At 46.6% G+C, this 20,980-nt stretch overlaps 1 protein-coding gene across 1 annotated transcript in view; it reads left to right on the top strand.

The window, feature by feature from the left end:
* Window positions 1-20,980, top strand: part of LOC147112760 (5'-nucleotidase domain-containing protein 1-like) — a 208,266-nt gene that overhangs the window by 123,475 nt on the left and 63,811 nt on the right. The window contains exon 3 of the mRNA XM_085998220.1: window positions 9,789-9,907. Coding sequence (XP_085854346.1) covers window positions 9,789-9,907 — 119 coding nt within the window. The remainder of the gene's footprint in view (window positions 1-9,788; window positions 9,908-20,980) is intronic.

The following is a 20,980-nucleotide window of genomic DNA, read 5'->3' on the forward strand; positions in this document are numbered from 1 at the left end:
GTTTTGTGCCAAAAGTGCCGTCTGCGCCGTGCATGCATACTTTTGGTGCGGGCGGTAAGGCGGCCATTAGGAGCATGCGCCAGAAGTATGCAGAGTGCGCAGATCGTGACTTCAATCAGCGTGCAACGCTGATTTGACATCAACGCTGGAGTTAGTGCCCTGTGTTAACCTTGCACAGCTAAACATGCATTCAGCATCAGCAAGGACTCCTTACCAGCAATATTTAAAGGACCATCAACCACTCTAAAGTTAGTTACTGATTGATTTCTGCTGGCTCTGTGTAAGTTTGGGAGATGGAGCAGAGGCAGTGAAGAAGAGGACAAACTGCTCTCAGAGGGATGAGGAGGACGCGGAGAAGTGCTCTCAGCAGGAGGCCTTACCCACCTAGGGTTTTCCGAGAACAATTCTCTTACCTCAGCCTGAGCAGGGAGCAGTGTGTGAGGTGTCTGCACTTTACGAAGGAGGTGCTCACAGAAGTCTGCCACCTCTTGCAACCAGACATGCAGCCTCACGCCAGGGCAAGGACAGCGCTGCCAGTGGCTGTGAAGGTGACCGTGGTCCTGAATTTCTTCGCCAGGATCCTTCCAGACTTGAGCAGGTAACATCTGTAACATCTCACAGTTTGCCGTCCATTGCTGCACAAGAGAGGTGACAGACATTCTTTATGCCAGGAGAGGGGACTTCATTGTCTTCTCTCAAAACAGAGAGAAGCAGGTGGAACATGCACCTGGCTTTGCCAGGATAGCGGGCTTCCCCATGGTGCAGGGCGCCATCGACTGCATGCCCGTGCCTTTGTGGGCACCACCTCGAAATACTGTGATGTACCACAACCACAAAGGTTTCCACTTGCTGAATGTGCAGTTGGTGTGTGACCATGCTCAGCACATCTTAATGGTGACTGCCCGGTATCCTGGCAGCAGTCATGATGCTTTTATTCTGTGCCAGTCCGCTATTCCCTCAATCTTTGAGCCACCAAAGCAAACCAGAGGCTGGCTGCTGGGCGACAAGAGCTACCCCTTGACCACCTGGCTCATGACTCCACTCCACAACCCAACCACACGTGGCCAACATGCGTACAATGAGAGCCATGCTGCCACAAGAAACATCATAGAGCAGACTATTGAGGTGCTGAAGCAATGGTTCTGCAACCTGGACCGCTCTGGAGGACTTCGCCATCAGAAGGACACAGCCCTTGTCACCAGGCATACGGCGACCAGCAGAGGAGGAAGAAGCAGAAGGGAGGAGGCAATCTTCCCGGGCTTTCTGTGATCGACTCATCCTATTGCAGTTCCAGTGAACGCAATCCCAATTCCACATTCACCAATAGTCCCATACCTTAGTATCCCTCTGATACAGACCATCACAGCATCCTCTTGGCCACAATGCTGAAATGAAAGCCACCACAAAACAAAAACTGTAGTGTATGTACCTTTAAGAGCCCCTGTGTACTGTAATACCGGTAGTGACCACTCGGGTATATAAGCCTGTATAGCGTCTTGTATCTTTTAGTTCACCTCCAGACTTTGTTCAGTAAACACCTGTTAAACCAACTCCTGCATTCCGTGTCTCCATTAACACACGGATACAACAGTGGCGACGAATTGGAAACGGACTTACCTGCAATTCGGCAGCACCTCAAGGAGATCGATTCCTCAGACGAAGGTCGAAGAAAAGAAAAAAAAAAAACTGTGAGTTCACCAGCTAGCCGGGCTGGTGGCAGGTACTGCACTAATCCTTCCTGGGTGGCGGGCTGGGGCTCGATCGGGTGGCTCTGCAGCGAGGCCGAGCAGCGAGTCGGAAGGCGGAGACAAACAGAGACGGAGGGTGGAGCACTCGGGAGACGGCCGGCGCTGCAAAGCAGGTCGGCGTTCGGACCAAGCAGAGGGAGGGAAAAGTCCCAGAGAGTCCAGCGGGAACGAGTCTCCAACTATTAAAAATATCTGTGTAAATAAAAACCGCGGAGAACAGCGTTGTCAGCAGCGGCAGCGGCGGGAAAGCACGGGAGGCACCATTTTTTCTCGGCAGGGAAGAAAGGAAAGCGCGGGAGGTGCCATTTTTGATTTTCAGGATGCCTAAGACTGGCAATATTACTGCTTTCGATAGTGATATAGAGGATTGGACCACATATGTGGAAAGAGTGGAGGTATATTGCATAGCGAATGAAGTAGAGGATGATAAAAAGGCATCGGTACTTCTAAATCTGATGGGCGCAAGGACATACGGGCTGTTACGAAACTTAATCACTCCAGCCAAACCGATGGACAAGAATTTTAAGGAGATTGTTGATACCCTACAGGAGCACTTAAACCCAACACCGCTGCTGATAGCGGAACGATTCAAATTCTTCAGGAGGAATCAGCACAAGAATGAAAGTAACGCTGATTACCTCACTGAATTAAGAAAGCTGTCAAAGCACTGCCAATTCGGGGCAGGACTGGCAGATTCTCTACGAGACAAATTCGTCTGCGGTCTCCTAAGTGAAGGAACACAGAAAAGGCTACTTTCTGAGAAAGATTTGACACTGGACAAGGCTTTCAGTGTGGCTGTATCATACGAAGCAGCAGCAAGAGGAGCTGCAGAGATACAGCAAAAGCCACAGGACTTCGGCACCCATGAAATGACACGGGGTTTCGAGAGATGTTATCGCTGCGGCAGATCCACCCATGACCAGAGGGACTGCTGGTTCAAGGACAAAGCATGCAGGCAATGCGGAAAGATGGGACACATTGCACGTGTATGCCGATCTGGAAACAAAAAATCCACTGACAGAAAAAAAATCAATAAGGAAAAGTACAGAAAGGTACAAATGATGACAGACAGTAGCTCCGAAGACCAGAAGAGCGATAGCGGCTCCGGAAACAAGAGACTAAGCTGTCTCAAATTACATAATGTAATTGCCAAAGAAGATTACCAGACCATTTGGGTTACCCTCACGATAACGGGGTCCCCAGTCAAAATGGAGCTAGATACAGGATCAGCTCTGACCGTTATAAGTCGACGGGATTACGAGCGGCTATTTCCGCATATACCTTTGAAAGACACATCCATTATCTTGAAGACATATACGGGGCAGAAAGTATACCCCAGAGGGAAAATAAGGGTGCCTGTTGTATACAACAGCAAGGAAATACAGAAGTTGTATTTATACGTTCTGCAAGATGGTGGTCCACCGCTGTTGGGACGTGAATGGATCAGGACGATACGTTTAGACTGGCACTCCATTCAGGCACTGACGGTGACCAGTAAGAAAAAAAATGATGATGACGTCATACCTGAACGATTAAAAGACATCTTGGCCAACGCCAAAGAAGTGTTTCAACAGGAACTAGGAACCTTGAAAGGTGTCACCGCCTCAATAAAAGTGGAAGATGCGGCAATTCCCAAGTTTTTTAAGGCAAGGCCGGTGCCATACGCAATTCGTCCAGCAGTCGAGGCAGAGCTGGAGAATTTGGAAAAGGCAGGCATGTTATCCAAGGTAAATTGGAGCGAGTGGGCAACACCCATCGTCCCGGTCATGAAGAAACCGTTGAATAATGATAAATCTGAAGAACAGAGAAAAATTCGCATCTGTGGGGACGTCAAGGTGACTGTAAACCCGGTCCTTCACACGGTACAGTATCCTCTTCCGAGGATAGAAGATATTTTCGCCAACGGTAGAAGAGGCACCTACAGTGGACCCAGTGGAGATGTTCCACTCAACCATAGTAGAATGTCTACCAGTAACAAATTCTACCATTGAAAAGGAAACGAGAAATGACCCGACTCTCTCACGAGTCTACGATTTAACGGTGAAGGGATGGCCAGCACATGGCGAACCACTGTTGCCAGCATTCTCGCAAAGAAGAGAACAGCTGTCAGTGTGCTGAGGAACCTTGATGTGTGGATCCAGAGTGGTGATTCCACCCAAACTCCAGGATAAAGTGCTAAAGGAGCTACACGAGGGGCATCTGGGTGGAGTGAAAATGAAGAACCTAGCCAGGGCGTTTGTGTGGTGGCCAGGTTTCGATGGAGACATCGAAGAAATGACCAAGAGCTGCCTAGGATGCCAGAAGGTCCAAAACGCCCCACCACAAGCCCCTCTACATCCATGGGAGTGGCCCTCATCTCCATGGCAAAGGGTACATATCGACTTTGCTGGTCCATTTATGGACTCAATGTTCTTAATCGCAGTTGATGCACACTCCAAGTGGCCGGAGGTAATAAAGATGTCCTCCACCACCACAGAAAAAACCATCACAGTATTAAGGACCATATTTGCCAGGAATGGGCTGCCTGAACAGATCTGTTCTGATAATGGACCGCAATTTGTGTCCGAAGAATTCAGGAAGTTCTTAAAAAACAATGGGGTTAAGCACTACACGTCCGCCCCATACCATCCCGCCACCAATGGATTAGCTGAAAGGTTTGTCCAGACCTTCTAGAAGGCCATAAAGGCCATGGATAATGAAGACATAAATCTACAACATAAGGTAGATAACTTCTTGTTTGCGTACAGGAATGCAACACATGTGGTTACAAACCAAACTCCCGCCATGATGTTTTTCAATAGAAGACTAAGATGCCGGCTGGATTTGATCAAGCCAAACATCAGAAGGGACGTAGAGAACCGGCAATTTCAAGGCATGAATGAAAGGCCAACTGGAACCTTCCAGATAGGTCAACAAGTTTTGGCCCGGGACTACCGTACCGAGAAATGGCAGCCTGGAACTATTTGCACACGACTAGGACCACTGATGTATACCGTGGACATTGGAGAAAGCCTAATAAGGCGCCATGCTGACCAGATCATAGAGTCATCCGAAAAGGGACAACCTACACCACAACTCTATACGCCTAATGATGAAGCAGAGATACCCATAGTATCTACCTCCGATCCGGTGATACTGGAACCAGATGAACCCGACACTGGCATTCAAGCCAAATCAACCTTGCCAAAAGAACCTTACTACACCACCGAAAACTACTACACTACCGAGGCGTTATCCGGACCGAGTCAGGAAGCCTCCAGAGAGACTGACTTATAATTGATTAACTGCAGCAAATGTGTAGATTATTGTTCTTGTAAACATGTTAATTAATGATTACTTAAAATGTTATGTACTAATTATCTAAAAGGGGAGGAATTGTAGTGTATGTACCTTTAAGAGCCCCTGTTTACTGTAATACCGGTAGTGACCGCTCGGGTATATAAGCTTGTATAGCGTCTTGTATCTTTTAGTTCACCTCCAGACTTTGTTCAGTAAACACCTGTTAAACCAACTCTTGCATTCCGTGTCTCCATTAACACACGGATACAACAAAAACATTCCAAACCAACTATACATCAATCCATCAAATATTACATAGAAAAATCACCCTTTTGCATTCCCTTAGTGCCTGTCTTCCATGTGCCTTTGCCTGTCCTAGTGCTCCTACGAAGTGCTACCCCAGTGACTGCACCATGGCTGGTGGAAGGCTGCAGACTTTCAGTGGAGGAGACTGCAGGTGGCCTTGCAGGATGACCTCAAGCAGCTGTGGGCCTAGGAGGCCCAGCTGCAGACTGCACCACCTCGGCATGGGTGGCAGCAGGCTGGGCTGGCTGGCTGACAGGCAACAAACAGCAAGGGCACTGGTGGAGTGTCAGTGGTGGGAGGACGAATGCTGTCATCCTAAGTGAGGACAGCAGGTTCATGCTCCACGGAGCCACTGCCACCCCCCCCGGGGTGACACCTCAGCAATCCTAGTAATTGTTGGAGGACAGATTGCTGGAATTATGTGACACCCTGCAAGCCCCTTTTCATGCTGGTAAACACAGCCATGATGGCATCAGACTAAGCTTGCGTAGCAGCAAGCTGTGCCTGCATGAGAGCAGTCTGAGCTTGCATGACAGAATTCTGAGCTTCCACTGCAGCACTCAGACATTGGGTGGCTTCTGACTGTGGTGCAATGGAAGCTGAGCCATCGGCCATTAGACCCTGCATCATGGTTGGGTCCACAAGTGCGGAAATAGAGTTGGCCATCACTCCCATGCTGGAAATCATGGTCTCCAAGCTCTACGCAAAGCCCTGTGGAAGGTTGGTGCCGGACTCCTCCATGGTCCTTGACATTGCACTCCGGCTTTCTGGCAGGCCTGCCAATGCACTAAGCATTTCGTTGTGTATACCCATCAGCCTTCTTCTGTAGGCCGCCCCATCAAAGTCCTCATCTGAGCCCTGTGCAGCAGAAGTCATGTGCGACCTCACTCTCTGGGGAGCTGGCACCTGCGCTCCTCTTTCCCCCTGCCTTGACTGCGGGCCACTCGAGTCCGGTGTCTCACCACGTGCAGATCCCGCGCCTAACCTATCCTCTAAAGTACGCAGAGTATCAGTATCTGAGCTGATGGCAGAGTGTGTGAAATCGAGTGACACTGTGTCTTCATGGTCACTTTCTTCCTGCGCCTCCAATAGTGCCTGGCCAGGTGGCAGTTCCTGGCTATCTGAAAGGAGAAAGGCTTAATGGTAGGGTTGTGGTGATGGGAACGGGGGAAAGCAAGAAATGCATGCTTACACCATCTGCAGTTTGTAAGTCAGAAGAGATTGTGGAATGAGGGGGAAGTGGGATGTGAGAAGGAGGATTATGTATGAGGATACCGTCATCTTGAACAGCTTCAGACCCGCCGCTGGCCACGGGCTCAGCGATTGCCCTGCCAAGAATGACCAGCACTTTCTCCTCCAGGGGGGTGAGATTATGTAGGCATGCCTGTGCCCCTTTGGGTAGCCCCTGCTAACTCCGATTGTGAGTGATCTTGTTCTGCAAGAGAAAGGGAAGTGTGCCAGTGAGAGTGGTGCAATGTGTTTGGGTGATGTGCCTGTCATGGTTGAATAGCTGACAGTGTGTGCAAGCTGAGAGATGTGGGTGTGAGTCTTGCAGCAGTGTAAGTATGTGAGGGTACGGTAAAGCTATAAATGTGAGGTAAGAGTCATGTTTGGTAGAGATTGTTGGTAGGTGAGTAATGGGGGTGTGGTGCCTGGAGCAGTGTGGAAGTCTAGTGGCGCAGATGGTGGAATATGGCATTTGAAGATGAATTCACTGACCTTGACCATTCATGTGAGGTCATTAAACTTCTTCCGGCACTGCAGCCAGCTCCTCGGGGTGACACTGCTGTCATTGACAGCTATGGCTATCTGTTCCCATTGGCGTTTTCTAGTTTGCCTGGAAGGCCTCCTGGCCCCCTATGGAAATAAGACCTCTCTCCTCCTTTCCACCTCCTGCACCAAGGCCTCCAGTGCCGCATCAAAGAACCTTGGTGCACACTCTCTCCCCTGTTGTGACATTTGCACTGTTTCCCCCCTCCCTTGTCCAGTTGCATGAGCTGCTGCAGGCAGAATGCACTTCCCCTTTAAGAGGTGCAGACTGTATTTAAGAAGTGGAGGCTAGCTGTCATTGGTTCTAGCCTTGCACAAATTTCAGCCCCCCTGCTGAGCGTTCAGCCACTATAATTAACAGGCAGCACGAAGGTCACGTGCTGCCTGCATTCCTTTCAACGGGCGCAGGGCGATCTCGCATCGCAATCCCCGCGCCTGTGTTCAGGTGTGATCCAATTTTTAGCCCTAGGTTTCTACATGAAGTTCAGTTGTACAGTTTTTTTAATTCCAGAATTTATAATTTTTTTTGAAAATGCTCTTATACAATGATCCAATGCAAAACGAAGAGCACCATAGTGTCTTTGTACAAGACCTTGATTAGGCCCCATCTAGAATACTGTATCTTGTATGAAACACCACACTCTTCTGTCCTTTTACACTCTGCGACCTTCTTTTAGCTCGTGATTTGAAAATATATATTGCTTAAGGTTATTTCTAATGTTTATATCTGAGACTTCAATTTTTTTTTAAATTTGTGAATTGCCTGCAGTAAAGTGGTGATGCATAAGTTATAGTAGCTCAGTAGTAAGTATTTGACATGGAACTCCTATATATACTGATGCAATAGCATTTACACCTGAATCCAAATGAACCGTGGTTTGGCTTACTGCAGATCTAGCTCTGAGGTCTGGATCATCTACACTGTTGCTGACCTCAAACCTCAAAATCCTACTGTGCAGCTGCCCAAGTGGATTGCTGTACAGTGACCTCATGTCACAACATGGATGTGTGCCTGTTGCCTGGAAACAAGTCCAACGCATCAAAGGCCAGCTCAGCTGTTGTGCCAGAGCAGCGTATGGCTTTTGTAGTAATGTGAAACCCACAGGTAACGCGAAGGGTATGTTTAGTACCAGCATGACAACAGTTATTAGAGTTAACTGTGCCAAGGCTCACCAAAGACAGCTCCACATTACATTCCCTCCAAGTTAAGCTTTGTATAAAGTGGTCCTTAAAATTTCCATCGCATGGTTGTTGAGCAAAAGCAGTTTTGTGACATTAATTGGGAAGGATTTTTTTTATATCACTGTGTTTGATTCTCTTTGTGCAAACAATGATTTGAATATTTTGGCACAATTTCTTAAAGTTGTGCGACTGACCCTGAGAAAGGAATTCATGCTACGCCTTTATATGTGTAGGCTTATTATTAAATAATAAATTCCTTTTAATTATATATTCACATGGAGGAGGAAAAGCTGAAATAAAAACGTATTTTCAGTTAGAACACATTTTATAATTCTGCATTGGTAACCTGGTAACAAGTTAGTATTTTGAAGTCAAGGATCTTTAATCTGTCGCAGTAATGAATGTTGTTTAACCACCTGAATACAATTAACAAGGATCTTGGTATGATTAATATTAAAATGTTCATTTTAAGTTAAATCTTGCTCTCCAAGGGTTATATTCTCTCAGCGGGATGGCTGAAGAATGTGTGTTCAAGCCAGACCAACCAGCTTGGGTAACGTTGCTTCTCACGTAGCGCTGCAGTTTTTGACGTTGAAGCACAGTCAGACTCATCAGACCGGATATTAACTCCCAGCGGGAGTCGTGCGGGCGAGGGCTTGGCTGGATGGCTAACCGGCCCTGAGTTATGATAAAATAACCAAGGGCCGTAACCAGGAAAACCTCTTGTGTGAACTAGATACTGTAATCTTACCAGGTGCCTCCGTGTGCACTTTTTCAATTGCTCCGAAAGGCAGGCTGATTAACACTTTAGCGAGACAAGGCCAAGTAAGAATTGTATCATGTGACTAGCTATTGGACATTAAAGGTAAACTGGTTGCAGGAAAGAATGGTGGTGCTGATTCCCTGAGAGTATCTAGTGCAGACAGATGTGTTTCTGACGGGCAGTTTGCCCTGAAATGACACGGTGGGGTACTGGTGTCCAAGCACTTAATACATTCGTCTAAGATTCATTCATCTAGCGGAGTTGTCAACCCATTTGTTTTGAATAGGTAACTGGCCCCTCTAAAACAGCAGGAAGCAAAATTTCAGATAAAGCCATTTGTATCCATGGTATAAATCCAGGGCCTACACGTTTGACACTTAAAGCTGGAACTTGTTCCCATTTGCAACTGGCTGATAGTCAATTATAGTTTTCTAAGAGTATTCAGGTCTCAAGGGTAGGAAAAGTTAGTAACCCAACTCATCCCACTGGGCACGTCATCTGCTAAACAAGTAGAATCCAGTGCTGGCGGTCAGAATCCCTGGTTGTAATACTCAGGGAGCTCCATCTCTACAGCGGGAATTGTGTGTACAGTGAAGGGGGAGAACGGGGCAGAATGCAAAAAAGAAAGGCAGTTAGATCATCTAAACGGTGCGGATGTTTTCCCAACATAAATATTTATTATTCAAATAAATGAGGGAAGTGTAAAATCTTTTTGATGAACTCTTCTAATTTATTCACAGTTAATGATGAAGAAAGGGAGCCACTTCCCTCGTTAGAGCAACCTGGCTGGTACTCACAAGGTAATTGGAGCCATCTTAATGAACTACTGAAAAAGATAACTGGAAAATCAGATCCGAAGGTACGCTGAGAGTTTATGGTATATAAGTTATACTAATAAAAGTAAAATATTCACTGCAGCCTTTTTTACTCACGGATATTTCTTAACCTTTCCAAGATATTCTTCACAGGAGATAAAACTCAAAGGTGTAAGCACTAAAGCAAGATGACGAGTTGCCATCTTGGAATTTCACTAAAAATAGACAAGAACTGTGGGAAAATCTGGATATTGTCCTGATAAGATTTACAATTCTGCTAATTATCATTGTCTTCAAATACATGAATCCACTTTGATTTTCTGTCTATTCTACTTGTTTTGATATATTAGTAGTTTTGTTATAAAATAATTAATGTTCCTTCTTCAGGGCTGCTCATAGCAACTAGAAAAGAGAGGTGTGTGAGGCGATTTTAAATGTATTTTTATTGCTAGCTGATCTCCTATGATGTTGCTCATGATCCAGAGTGGGGTTGTGATCTTTTATCATGGCTCCATTCTGAGTCAGGGAGTATAGAAATAAAAAGAATTAGAACCAGGTTATAGCAAGAGAAATAGAGGTTTGTTGAGGTTTTGCTTTTGATGACTATTAACTTCTAACTTCAAAGCAAACTCGGATAACCCATGAGAGTAGAGAAAATGTTTTTTTTCAGTGCAGTTGCAGAACTAGTTCCACAAAGTCTCAAATTGCATTTCCTACCCAGAATACTGAACACGATTCCACAAGGAGAATTGATATTAGCAGGTTAAACACTTCCTGTTAGGAAAATAAACACTGCCTCCTTTACCATGGGTCTCACCTATTTAATAGTGCCAGGGACGCACAAAACGGTGATGGCAACTGTTATGAAAGATTTTTCCAACATTTGGAGTCTTTACCATATATTTAAAATATGCAAACCTTCTAAACAAAGGCAAATTTTATGAGGGTGAAGACTGAAAGCACAAGTTATTGGTAAATCAGCTGGGATTGCAAGGCTGGTTTAGATCCCTAGATCCATTCTAAATCTAATCTGAGATGAGGCTGCTCCAATGAGTTGGGTGAGTTGCTCCAATCACAACAAAATGTTCATTTGTTAGTTGGGTAGTTGACAAGGTAACTAGAGGGGAAGAGAAACACAGACAAGTGGTTCTTCATCAGGAGTGATTTATTCTTAGCTATGCTATTACCAAAGGAACTGAATATTATCAGTACCTTGACTGAATACTTAGCCAAGTTTTGTACAATCAGTACAAATAAAGCAACGCTAAACTTCTTTGTTTACTTCAAATTGAAGTGGATCATTTTAGTGGGTAAGGTTTTTGGTACGATGCCTGCTCAGACTTGAGTTCTGACTTGCCCTCAGCATTTAAAAGGGTGTAATAGCTCCGTAAACTTTAATTTGTAGCTAGTAAAGTTTGTGTTGCAGCCAAAAGCCTCTAACACCACAGTATGAATCACACAGTACAATAACAGTGCATAATGAGTCAATTGGTACATTGACACTGCAACATATGCTGAGTACTGATAGATACATATTTGTTCTTCAGATATAATTGCCCAATCCCAGTTGCCCTGAGAAAGTGTGCCTTCTCCTTAAACCGCAGCAGTCCTTGTGGTGATGGTGCTCTTTCCGTGGTGTTAGGTAGGGAATTCCAGGATTGTGTGTGACTTGAAGGGTAACTTGGAGATGATGGTGTTCCCACAACATTGCTGCTCTTTTGTTTCTTTCACTTCTTTTGTCCGATCACAGCCCTGCCTTCGATCTGTTTTCTTTCCAGTTTTGAAGAAGGGTTCGACCCAAAACGTCAACTCAAATTTCTCTCCACGGATGTTGCCTGACCTGCTGAGTTTTTCCAGCATTTTCTGTTGTTATTGCTGCTCTTGCTCTTCTTTGTGGTAGAAGTCACAGGAGAGGGAGGTGCTGTCGCAGTAACCTTGGTGAGTTGCTGCAGTGAATCCTGCAGATTGTGACATGCTGCAACCACAGTGCACTGGTGAAGGAGAGGCGGATATTGAGTCCAGTGGCAGAAACACCAATCAAGTGAACTGTTCTGTACTGAACGGTGTGGAGTGTTGTGGCTGTGTCCATCCAGGTGACTGGTGATAATTCCATCACACTCCCAACTTGAGCCTTGTAGATGGTGGGGAGGCTTTGAAGGGTCAGGAGATGAGCTACTCATCTCAGAGTACCAGGCTCTGTCTGTTCTTGTAGCTGTGGTGTTCATATGGCTGGTCCAGTTCAGCTTCTGGTCAAGGATGATCCTCAGGCTGTTGATGGTGATTGACTCAGCAATGGTGGTACCATTGAAGAGGGATTCTAACTCCCTGTACCTGGTAGTGGAGTTAAATTTGAGATTGTCATTCCTGCTTGCTTCCCACCTGTCATCACATTGCTTCTAGTGTTTTCATGGGCAGCTAAGGCACCCACCTGAATCAGGCAGAAGCTTTAAGAATCCACGTAAATCGGGATCCAAACACATCTGTAGGACCTTGACGCAATTTTAAAAGGCCTAATGTGCCGTGGATGCTCTGCTCAGTAAAACCTTGTGGGCGCGAGGATGAGGTCTGATAAGGTAAGTGTTTCAATTATATTTGTGGCTCGCAGCAAGAGCAGAGTATGCCTCTGGGCTCTACAAGAATAATATGAGTCACTGTCACCCCGGACTCCTCTCCCTCCTGCAATCGCAACCACGTCCACCCCACCCCACCCCACCCAGACCTATCTTTTCCCTGGCCAACGAGCTGCAGCGGACCCCGATTCGAGGGAAGGAGCTCACCGGATATATGTCAACGAGACTCGGCCCCCAAAATAGACTGGGCCTCCTGCCACAGGTATTGGGCGGCCGGCTGGCCCGCTCCACCAGCCAGGTAAACAAGGGGAGGTGCTGAACTTTCCCTTGTTTGAAATGGTCATTACCTGGTACTTACGTGACACAAATCTTACCTGTCACTTGTCCACCCAAGTCTGGATGTTATCAAGGTTCTGCTGTAGGCTGGCATGGGCTGCTTCATTACTGGAAGAGTTGTGAATGGAGTTGAGCACTGGAATCGTCAGCAAACAGCCCCACTTCTGACCTTATGATGGAGAGAAGGTCAGCGATGAAGCAGTTGAAGAATGTTGAGCTAAGGATGTTTCCTTGAGGAACTACTGCAGTAATGTCTTAGGGCTGTGATGACTGGCCTCAGACAACCACGATCATCTTCCTTTGTGTCGGGTATGACTCCATTGGAGGGTTTTCCCAGTGATTCCCCGACTGATTCTGTTTTTCTAAGGCTCCATCGTGGCATGCTCAATTGAATGCTGCCTAGATGTCAAGGGCAGCTACTCGCACCTCTCCTCTGGCATTCGGCTTTTGTCTTCTTGTCTAGATCAAGACTATGATTAGGTCTGGAGCCAAATGGTTCTGGCTGAACCTGAACTTAGCATCGGTGAGCAGTTATTCATGAGTAGGTGTTACTTCATGATGCTACTGACTCCTTCCATCACTTTACTGATGATTGGGAGGAAGCTGATAGGGTAGTAATTGGCCAGGTTAGATTTGTCCTGTTTTTTGTACTAGAGCAGCTTGGCTAAAGGAGTGGTTATCAGTGATACACAGGTCTTCATCACTACAGCCAGAATGCTGTCAAGGCCCACTGTTTGAACAGCCATCTTTCCAATTAATCTGGGCTAGAACCCCTTCTATCCCATTGAAATCTAACCTATGACTGTACCTCATTTGCTTTATCTGTTTTCAATGTGAACCTATTAAAGTTTTAGTCACTATTTCCTAAATATTCTTCGACTTTAAGGGCACTTATTCTGCTTCATTACCCGGAGCTAGATCCAGCACTGCATACTTCCTTCTACGTCCCACATAATTATAACTCTAAATTGCCAAATATCTCATCCTCAATTTCTTTCCAATTATTTGAAGTGGTTTATAATGTACTTCCAAAATGTTAACCCAACTCTTATTTTTTTAACTCAACCCAGACAGACTCTGTCTGAGCACCACTATTATTTAATAACTTTCCTTTCTATGGGTGAAATTAGGGCCCTAAATTTCAGTACAGCCAGCGATACTCCTGGCCTAAGTCAGTTGGGGATTGCAGCTTGACCACAGGGAAAGTGTCGAGTATCCAGATACACCGTGACTCAGCCCATGCCGTGAGTTTGTGTTGGGGCCTGTTTGGGGCTGAACCTCCATCTGCCCCAAACAAGGCCAATGACATTGTAGGAGACGGGACCAGGCGAAGGAGTCCCCACATGCAGCATTTCCTTGGCCCTGATCTCTCTAATTCCCAGTGACTTGGATATTTTTTCTTTTCAGCCCCCTTACAAAGGGGCATATTTTAACATTTCTTCCTGGCCGATGGCACCAGCTGTTCATTGAGCAGTTTTCTGGTGCCACTTTTCCTGACCGCCCTTCCTCCGGCAAATGCCCAAGATACACCCATAGTGGCAGTGGCGCCACTTCCATACCAGTGTATCCCTGACCCTGGGTACTCTGGCGGGGGCTTTGGCACCTACTCTACCACACTTACGTTAGCTTAGCCATGTGTCTTTAATTGGTAAGGCCACCTTTTTCACTTTTCTATCTCTCCTGAAAATTTGTCCCTCCATTCTTACTAGTGCCTCTAGTTCTCGGACTTTCTTTCTAATGCTTTGCCTATTTGCATACAAACACTGCAACCCTGGCACATTCATATTCTTCATTACCCTGTTGCCTTTTTTTTTCTTATTCTTTCCTTCACTATCCATCTCTTTAATCTCTCTCCTATCAGCTCTAAGGTAGATCTCTCCATATCCTCCTTCACTTCAAGCTTACCGCTTTAGATTCCTTTGCCTTTTCACTATGCTTATTTTTAGCCCCTCTCCCGTGTGCTTTTTAAGATTTGCCTCTTCCTCCTGCACTATTTACCCTCTCTGAAAGGACACTTGTGCACGTCAGTTTAATGAATCCCATCCCATCGATCATGATTTTCCCTGCTTTTTCCCATTGTTTTATAAATCTGAAACCCTCTTTTCTGTACCATCTGTCAAACCATGCATTGTTGTGTCTAAACTCCTCCTCCCTAACTGGCCTAGCACATGGCACCGGGGGTAATGCTAGCTTGGAGATTGTGATCTTTAACCTAACTCTTCAAACTCTCTTTGCAAGACCTCCGTCATGTTCTTCCCTATGTCATTGGCGCTAACCACAATTTCAGGATGTGCACCTTTCCCTTCCAGAATCTTCTCAGCATGTTCCATTGAATCCCTTAGCCTGGTGTTGGGAGGCAGCAAATGATGCAGGACACAGTCGTGGCTGCAATAAATGCTATTTAACTTTATACAGATAGAATCCCCATTGTGGGTAGAAATCCCTCTAACTATAACTTGCCTTCTTCCTCCAAGTAACGTTTTGCTCCATAGAGCAGTGGAGTTGCTTCTGATTTTGATCCCTTGTATCACCATTCTTGCCTGCGTCACACAGCACCTATCAGGGAACTTCTCCAGCAACCTCCAGTACTGCCTCCACCTGAGTGCTCCTCCCTCTCTCCAGAGGATGGTCATCTACTTCCGTTCCTCTAGCCTATTATTCGTCGCCAGCTGTGGGGTGACCACTTCTTACAGTGTGCTTTTCAGGAATTCTTCATCCTCATGTATAGTGCAGTGTGTCTACAACTTTTCTGAAGTTCAGTAATGTTCAGCTCAACTTAGTTCACCTGGAGAAACTTACTGCAAATTTAGTTGTCGTGGGAACTCATCATTTCCAGAAACTCACATATCATGCAAGTTCTGTACACCACTGGTTTCCATTGTCCAGCCATACCAAACAGATTCAAATGGAACATACCATCGAGCTGCGACACTTCTATGCCTCACTCTAGTTTGGGACAAACTCTAGTGACTCGGTTGTCTTCTCAACCTTTCTGGCCTCATGCAGCTCAACTGCCCCCAGCTTGTATAATCTAATTAAATCCACTCAAAACACAGATTCAGCACAATCAAACAATTCAAACACAGGTACCAGTTTCATACAACCATTCATCAATATCCCACCCAGCCACCGTACTTTCACATTTAACTAATAGGCAGCTTGTCAGTCAGGCAGAGCTTGCAAAAGCTTCATTCCAAATATTGGGAAATTTGGCAGAATCAACTTAATTCTCATGTTCCATGCATACCTAATGAGCCTACCACTTAAAGCGGGGAGGAATGATCAACACAGGTGTAAAGCCCATCTGCAGAATTGCACTTGTTGAGTTTTAAATGAGATGTGGCTGGGAGCCGCGGCCACCCAACCTCCCAGTAACTGCATTCCCCAGTCGAAAGGATACAGCCAGTCAGAAAGGTCCCCCTATTGTGTTTACACGAGGTGCCATGGAGTGACACTAACATTGTGGAGCATGCAACATCAGCTGGTTGCTCTGGAGACCTCTTTCAGGTGACGTGTAATTTCTGCCATCTTTATACATTTGCTAGTTGTTTTCTTGGAGAAACTGCTTCAATTAATTAGTTTCGTTCTCGTGTTTTTATTGTGCTTAGTTTAGTTGCCAGAGAAATGTAAAGAGAAACAGCTGCTTTCTGTTTAAAAGGGCTGGAATGAAAATAGTTCCATGAAAATCATTCAAGATGGGTATTACCTCACCAGTGCTGAATAATACAGACCATGATATAAAAACATTTTAAATTTATATCACTGAATATAAAGTGAACAGATTTAAACTCTCTTTACATTCAGCCAATTTTGTCTCTTCAAGTATTTATTGTATTTGTATATAAATATATCCTATACTGCATACCACAATTTTAGCTGAAACTTATAGAATGACTAGCTGAAGTGCCCAGCGGTGCCGAGGCTTTTTCGAGGGCATGTTGTTGTTGGAAGAGAGAGAGAGAGAGCGACTGGGGGGAAGAGAGAGAGCGACTCGGGGGAAGAGAGGGAGGGGAGGGGTGGGGGGAAGAGAGGGAGGGGAGGGGGGAGGGAGGGGAGGGGGGAGGGAGGGCGGGGGGGGAGGGGAGGGGGAGGGGGAGGGCGGGGAAGGGAGGGCGGGGGGAGGGGAGGGGGGAAGGAAGGGCGGGGGGAGGGGAGGGGGGAAGGAAGGGAGGGCAGGGGAGGGGGAGGGGAGGGAGGGGAAGGGAGGGCGGGGGAGGGGGAGGGAGGGCGGGGGGGAGGAAGGGAGGGAGGGGGGAAGGGAGGGCAGGGAGGGAGGGCGGCGGGCGCCCCCCCGGAGGTGAAGACCGCCGATTGCGCGCGCAGCAGGAGCTGAGACGCGGCGTCTCTCTCGGCCGGCGGGCCCGGTTGCCAGGGCAACCGTGACGCTGACCAAGCCAGAGAGAGAGACGCCGCGTCTCAGCTGCTCCTGCTGCGCGCGCGCCCCCCCCCCCCCGAGGGTCGCGGCCCCCCTCCCCCCCCCCCCCCCCCCCCCCCCCCCCGAGGGTCGCGGCCCCCCTCCCCCGAGGGTCGCGGCCCCCCCGAGGGTCGCGGCTGGCCGCCCCCCCCCCCCCCCCGAGGTGAAGACCGCCGATTGCGCCCGTTGCCAGGGTAACGCTGGACGCTCAGCAAGCCCCGGCAGAGAGAGACGTCTCAGCTCCTGCTGCGCGCGCACCCTAGCGGCGCCGGCTGAGGCTCGGCCCTCCAGCCTTCGAGTGGGGCCGGGAGGTGCCTAGCTCGGGCGTGGGTGCGGAGGAGACGCCGAGGCTTCTAGGCCTACCTGGAAAAACGGGGAAAGGTAGGAAAATTAATGAGATTAGATAAGATAATTACTTTCTAAATCATTTTTTTAAAAAACAATATGTGTTTTAAAAGCAACGTTTTTTTTTAAGACGCAGAAAGCGGGAAAAAGAAAGGAAAAGTTTGGAATCAAGATGGCGGCGACTCACCTCGGTTCAGAACGATAAAGCCCGGCCACACGCGCACCGATTGGCCCGGCGGCACACGCCAGCAACCCGGCGTACGATTGGTCGAGCTCGAGGTCACTCTGTCGCTAATGAGCGGATAATGAGATGCTAATGAGCGGAATGTTGAAGGTTTTTGGGATACCGCGGGCGCAATTTTAGCCCAGCCGAAACGTAAATACGCTTAAAACCGTCTCGGAAGCGTAAGCTTTCTTTGGAGGTAACGCGCGCGTAGGTACGCCCTGTAACTTTTGAGTGCATACCCGCAACGCACACGCGATGACAGACAGATAGACAGAATGACAGAAGTACCGATTTATATATATAGAGAAGATATACAGTATGAAGTGCTGAACATTTGAAATATTGTTTTGACAGATTCAGCCTATTTACAAATTTAAATAGAACTACCTCAACCTACATGCAATAAACCATCTTATATACTTTTTCATAAATAATGTTTACCCGTTCCAAAAATAATATTTCTGTCTTTTGCCCCTGACTTTAAATCAGTTTGTCTTGAGAGAATGTGTGTATGCTGTACAGCTTTTTTGAAATATCCTCGCCAACATTTATTCCTCAACCAACATTACTAAAACAGATCATGTGTTAATGATCACATTCCTGTTTGTGGGAGCTTGCTGTGTGCAAATTGGCTGCCGTGTTTCCTACATTACAACAGTGACTACACTTCAAAAAGTATTTCATTGGCTGTAAAACGCTTTGGGATATCCCAAGGTCGTGAAAGGTGCTTTATAAATACAAGTCCTTCTTTTCTTTCAAGCTATCTTTACTGTTGGCAATCATAATGTGGTTTCACAATATTGCAGAAAAATGTTGGAAAAGAGCCAAATCTGAGCTGGAGGTATAATTAGGAATAATTATTAGGGTCTCCAACAACAGCTAATAGTAGTTGAACAAACTGAGGTTACCTCACATGTTGAATTGGCATTTCAACTTTTACTGGTGTCATACATTTATATTATGAACCAGTGTTACATTTTTAAGATTATTCTATAGTCTCAACTTCAGTTTGGATTAAGATGAGTTCTCCAGGTTTAAAAGTATTCCTGTCCTGATTCATTCATTTATTTGGCTATGTGAACCTCTCCCATCCTGGTCATTACCCCTGATATAGCCTCCATCTTCATTTCCTCAAGTCCAAGGGGTGCAGACTTGAGTGTATCTGGTGCACAACTGTTTCAAGCATCCATCACCAGATTTGGATGGACCACATCAAGCACTATCAGGCCTCACTCTTCTCAGCCAAAATGCCTATTACTCCAGGATCATACCCTCTCCAAACTTAACTCCACAAAACCCACCTCCTACTCCCTTAATTCCATTTGAATGAATTGGCTGACCACCCAACTTCTTTTCATGGCCCCCATGCTAGCTGACATTGTAAATGATTTCCTCTCTTCAGAGAGCGTCCCTCTCCCTTTCAAAACAGTTGTCACCACTCCCCTCCTAAAAAAAAAAAACACCCTTGACCCTCTCTGTCCTTGCCCCATCTGCAACCACCTTCCATCTCCAAGGTCCCTTGACTGTGTTGTCAGCTCACAAATTCATGCCCATCTTTCCCGTAACTCCATGTTTGAATCTCTCCAATCAGGCTTCCACCTCTGCCATAACACTGAAATGGCCCTAATCAAAGTCACAAATGACATGCTTTGTGACCATGGTGCTTTATCCCTTTTTATCCTCCCTGACCTTTCTGCAGCCCTTGAAATGGTCAACTACACCATCCTCCTCCAACGCCCTTCCCCTGCTATCCAGCTCGGTTGGACTCCACGCATTTTGTTCACTCTTACCCTTATCCAATCATAGCAAGAGCATCTCCACCAAGCGCTTTCCTTCCCACCCTGCACCGTTACCTATCGAAGCCCCCAAGGATCTAACCTTGGCCCCTTACTCATCCTCATCTACATGCTGGCAACATGATCCAAAGATATGGGATCAGCTTCTACATGTACGCTGACGACACCTACCTCTACCGCTACCTCTCCTCCACCTCTCTCAACTATACAACTGCCTCTGTGCTATCAGACTGGTTGTTCGACATCTAGTCTTGGATGAGTGTCAGTTTCCTCCAGTTAAACATTGGGAAGACCGCAAATTCCTTACCCTTACCACTGATTCCATCCCCCTCCCCGGCCACTATCTCAGGCTAAACCAGTTCACAACCTCGGCATCCTATTCAACCTTGAGCTGAGCTTCCCATATCTCCTACATCACAAAGCCCGGCTACTTCCAACTCTGTAACATCACCTATCTCCAACCCTGTCTCAGCCCATCTGCTGCCAAAATTCTCATTCATGTGATTGTCACCTCCAGACTCGACTATTCCAAAGCTGACCTCCCGTTCTCCACACTGCACTCTCATCCAAAACTCTGTTGCTTGTATCCTATCCCGCACCAAGTCCTGCTCACCATCACTCCTGCCCATTGGCTCCCGGTCCTCCAACTGCTGCAACATAAAATTCTCATTGTTGTATTTAAATCCCTCATGGCCTCATCCCTCCTATCTCTGTAACCTCCTCCAGCCTTGCATCTCCCCCCCCAAATAGATCTCTCCCATCCTCTGACTCTGGACTTTTGTCTATTCTTCCCTCCCTTTGCCCCCCCCCCCCCCCCCCATTGGCAGCCGTGCTTTCAGCCGCCTAGGTGCCACGCTCTGGAATTCCTTCCCTAAACCCCTCCAACTCCTCCTTTAAGACCATGCTTAAAACGCACCTCGTTGACCACACATGGGCACTTACAACAGGAACCATTAACTAGTGGGAACCCTTGGCAAATATCCCCACCCTAATATCCAGGGGTGCTGAAGCTAGTTCTAATATTTCTCCTACAGCTTGGCTGAGATCACTCAGTGCAGACTGTGACACCTGGAATCTTCTGGTCTGTATTGGTCAGCTAGTTTGCTGGATAAACTCACTACAGTAAATCATATGGGAAGTTTTTATGTTTTTTAACATGAAGAGAATCTGTTCCACATTTAAAAATGTGGTCCCAGGAAACTTTCTTTTTGTGCATAGACAATGTTAGGAAAGGTTGTATCAAATAATCCATTTTATATTAAAGACTATTTTGTAAAAAAGAAACTGCGCTTCCTGAATCTACCGGCAACAGCATTCTGGAAAATATCCAAAAAATCAGCTCAAGCATTCAAGACCATCAGGGCTGATGCAAGCTGTTTTCTTTGCATAGTTCTGACCTGCTCGTGGATAAATCTATCTGTTTGACAACT

The sequence above is a fragment of the Somniosus microcephalus genome, chromosome 9 (assembly GCF_052327205.1).
Source record: "Somniosus microcephalus isolate GS21.2 chromosome 9, FLI_Smic_1.0, whole genome shotgun sequence".
Taxonomy (NCBI): domain Eukaryota; kingdom Metazoa; phylum Chordata; class Chondrichthyes; order Squaliformes; family Somniosidae; genus Somniosus; species Somniosus microcephalus.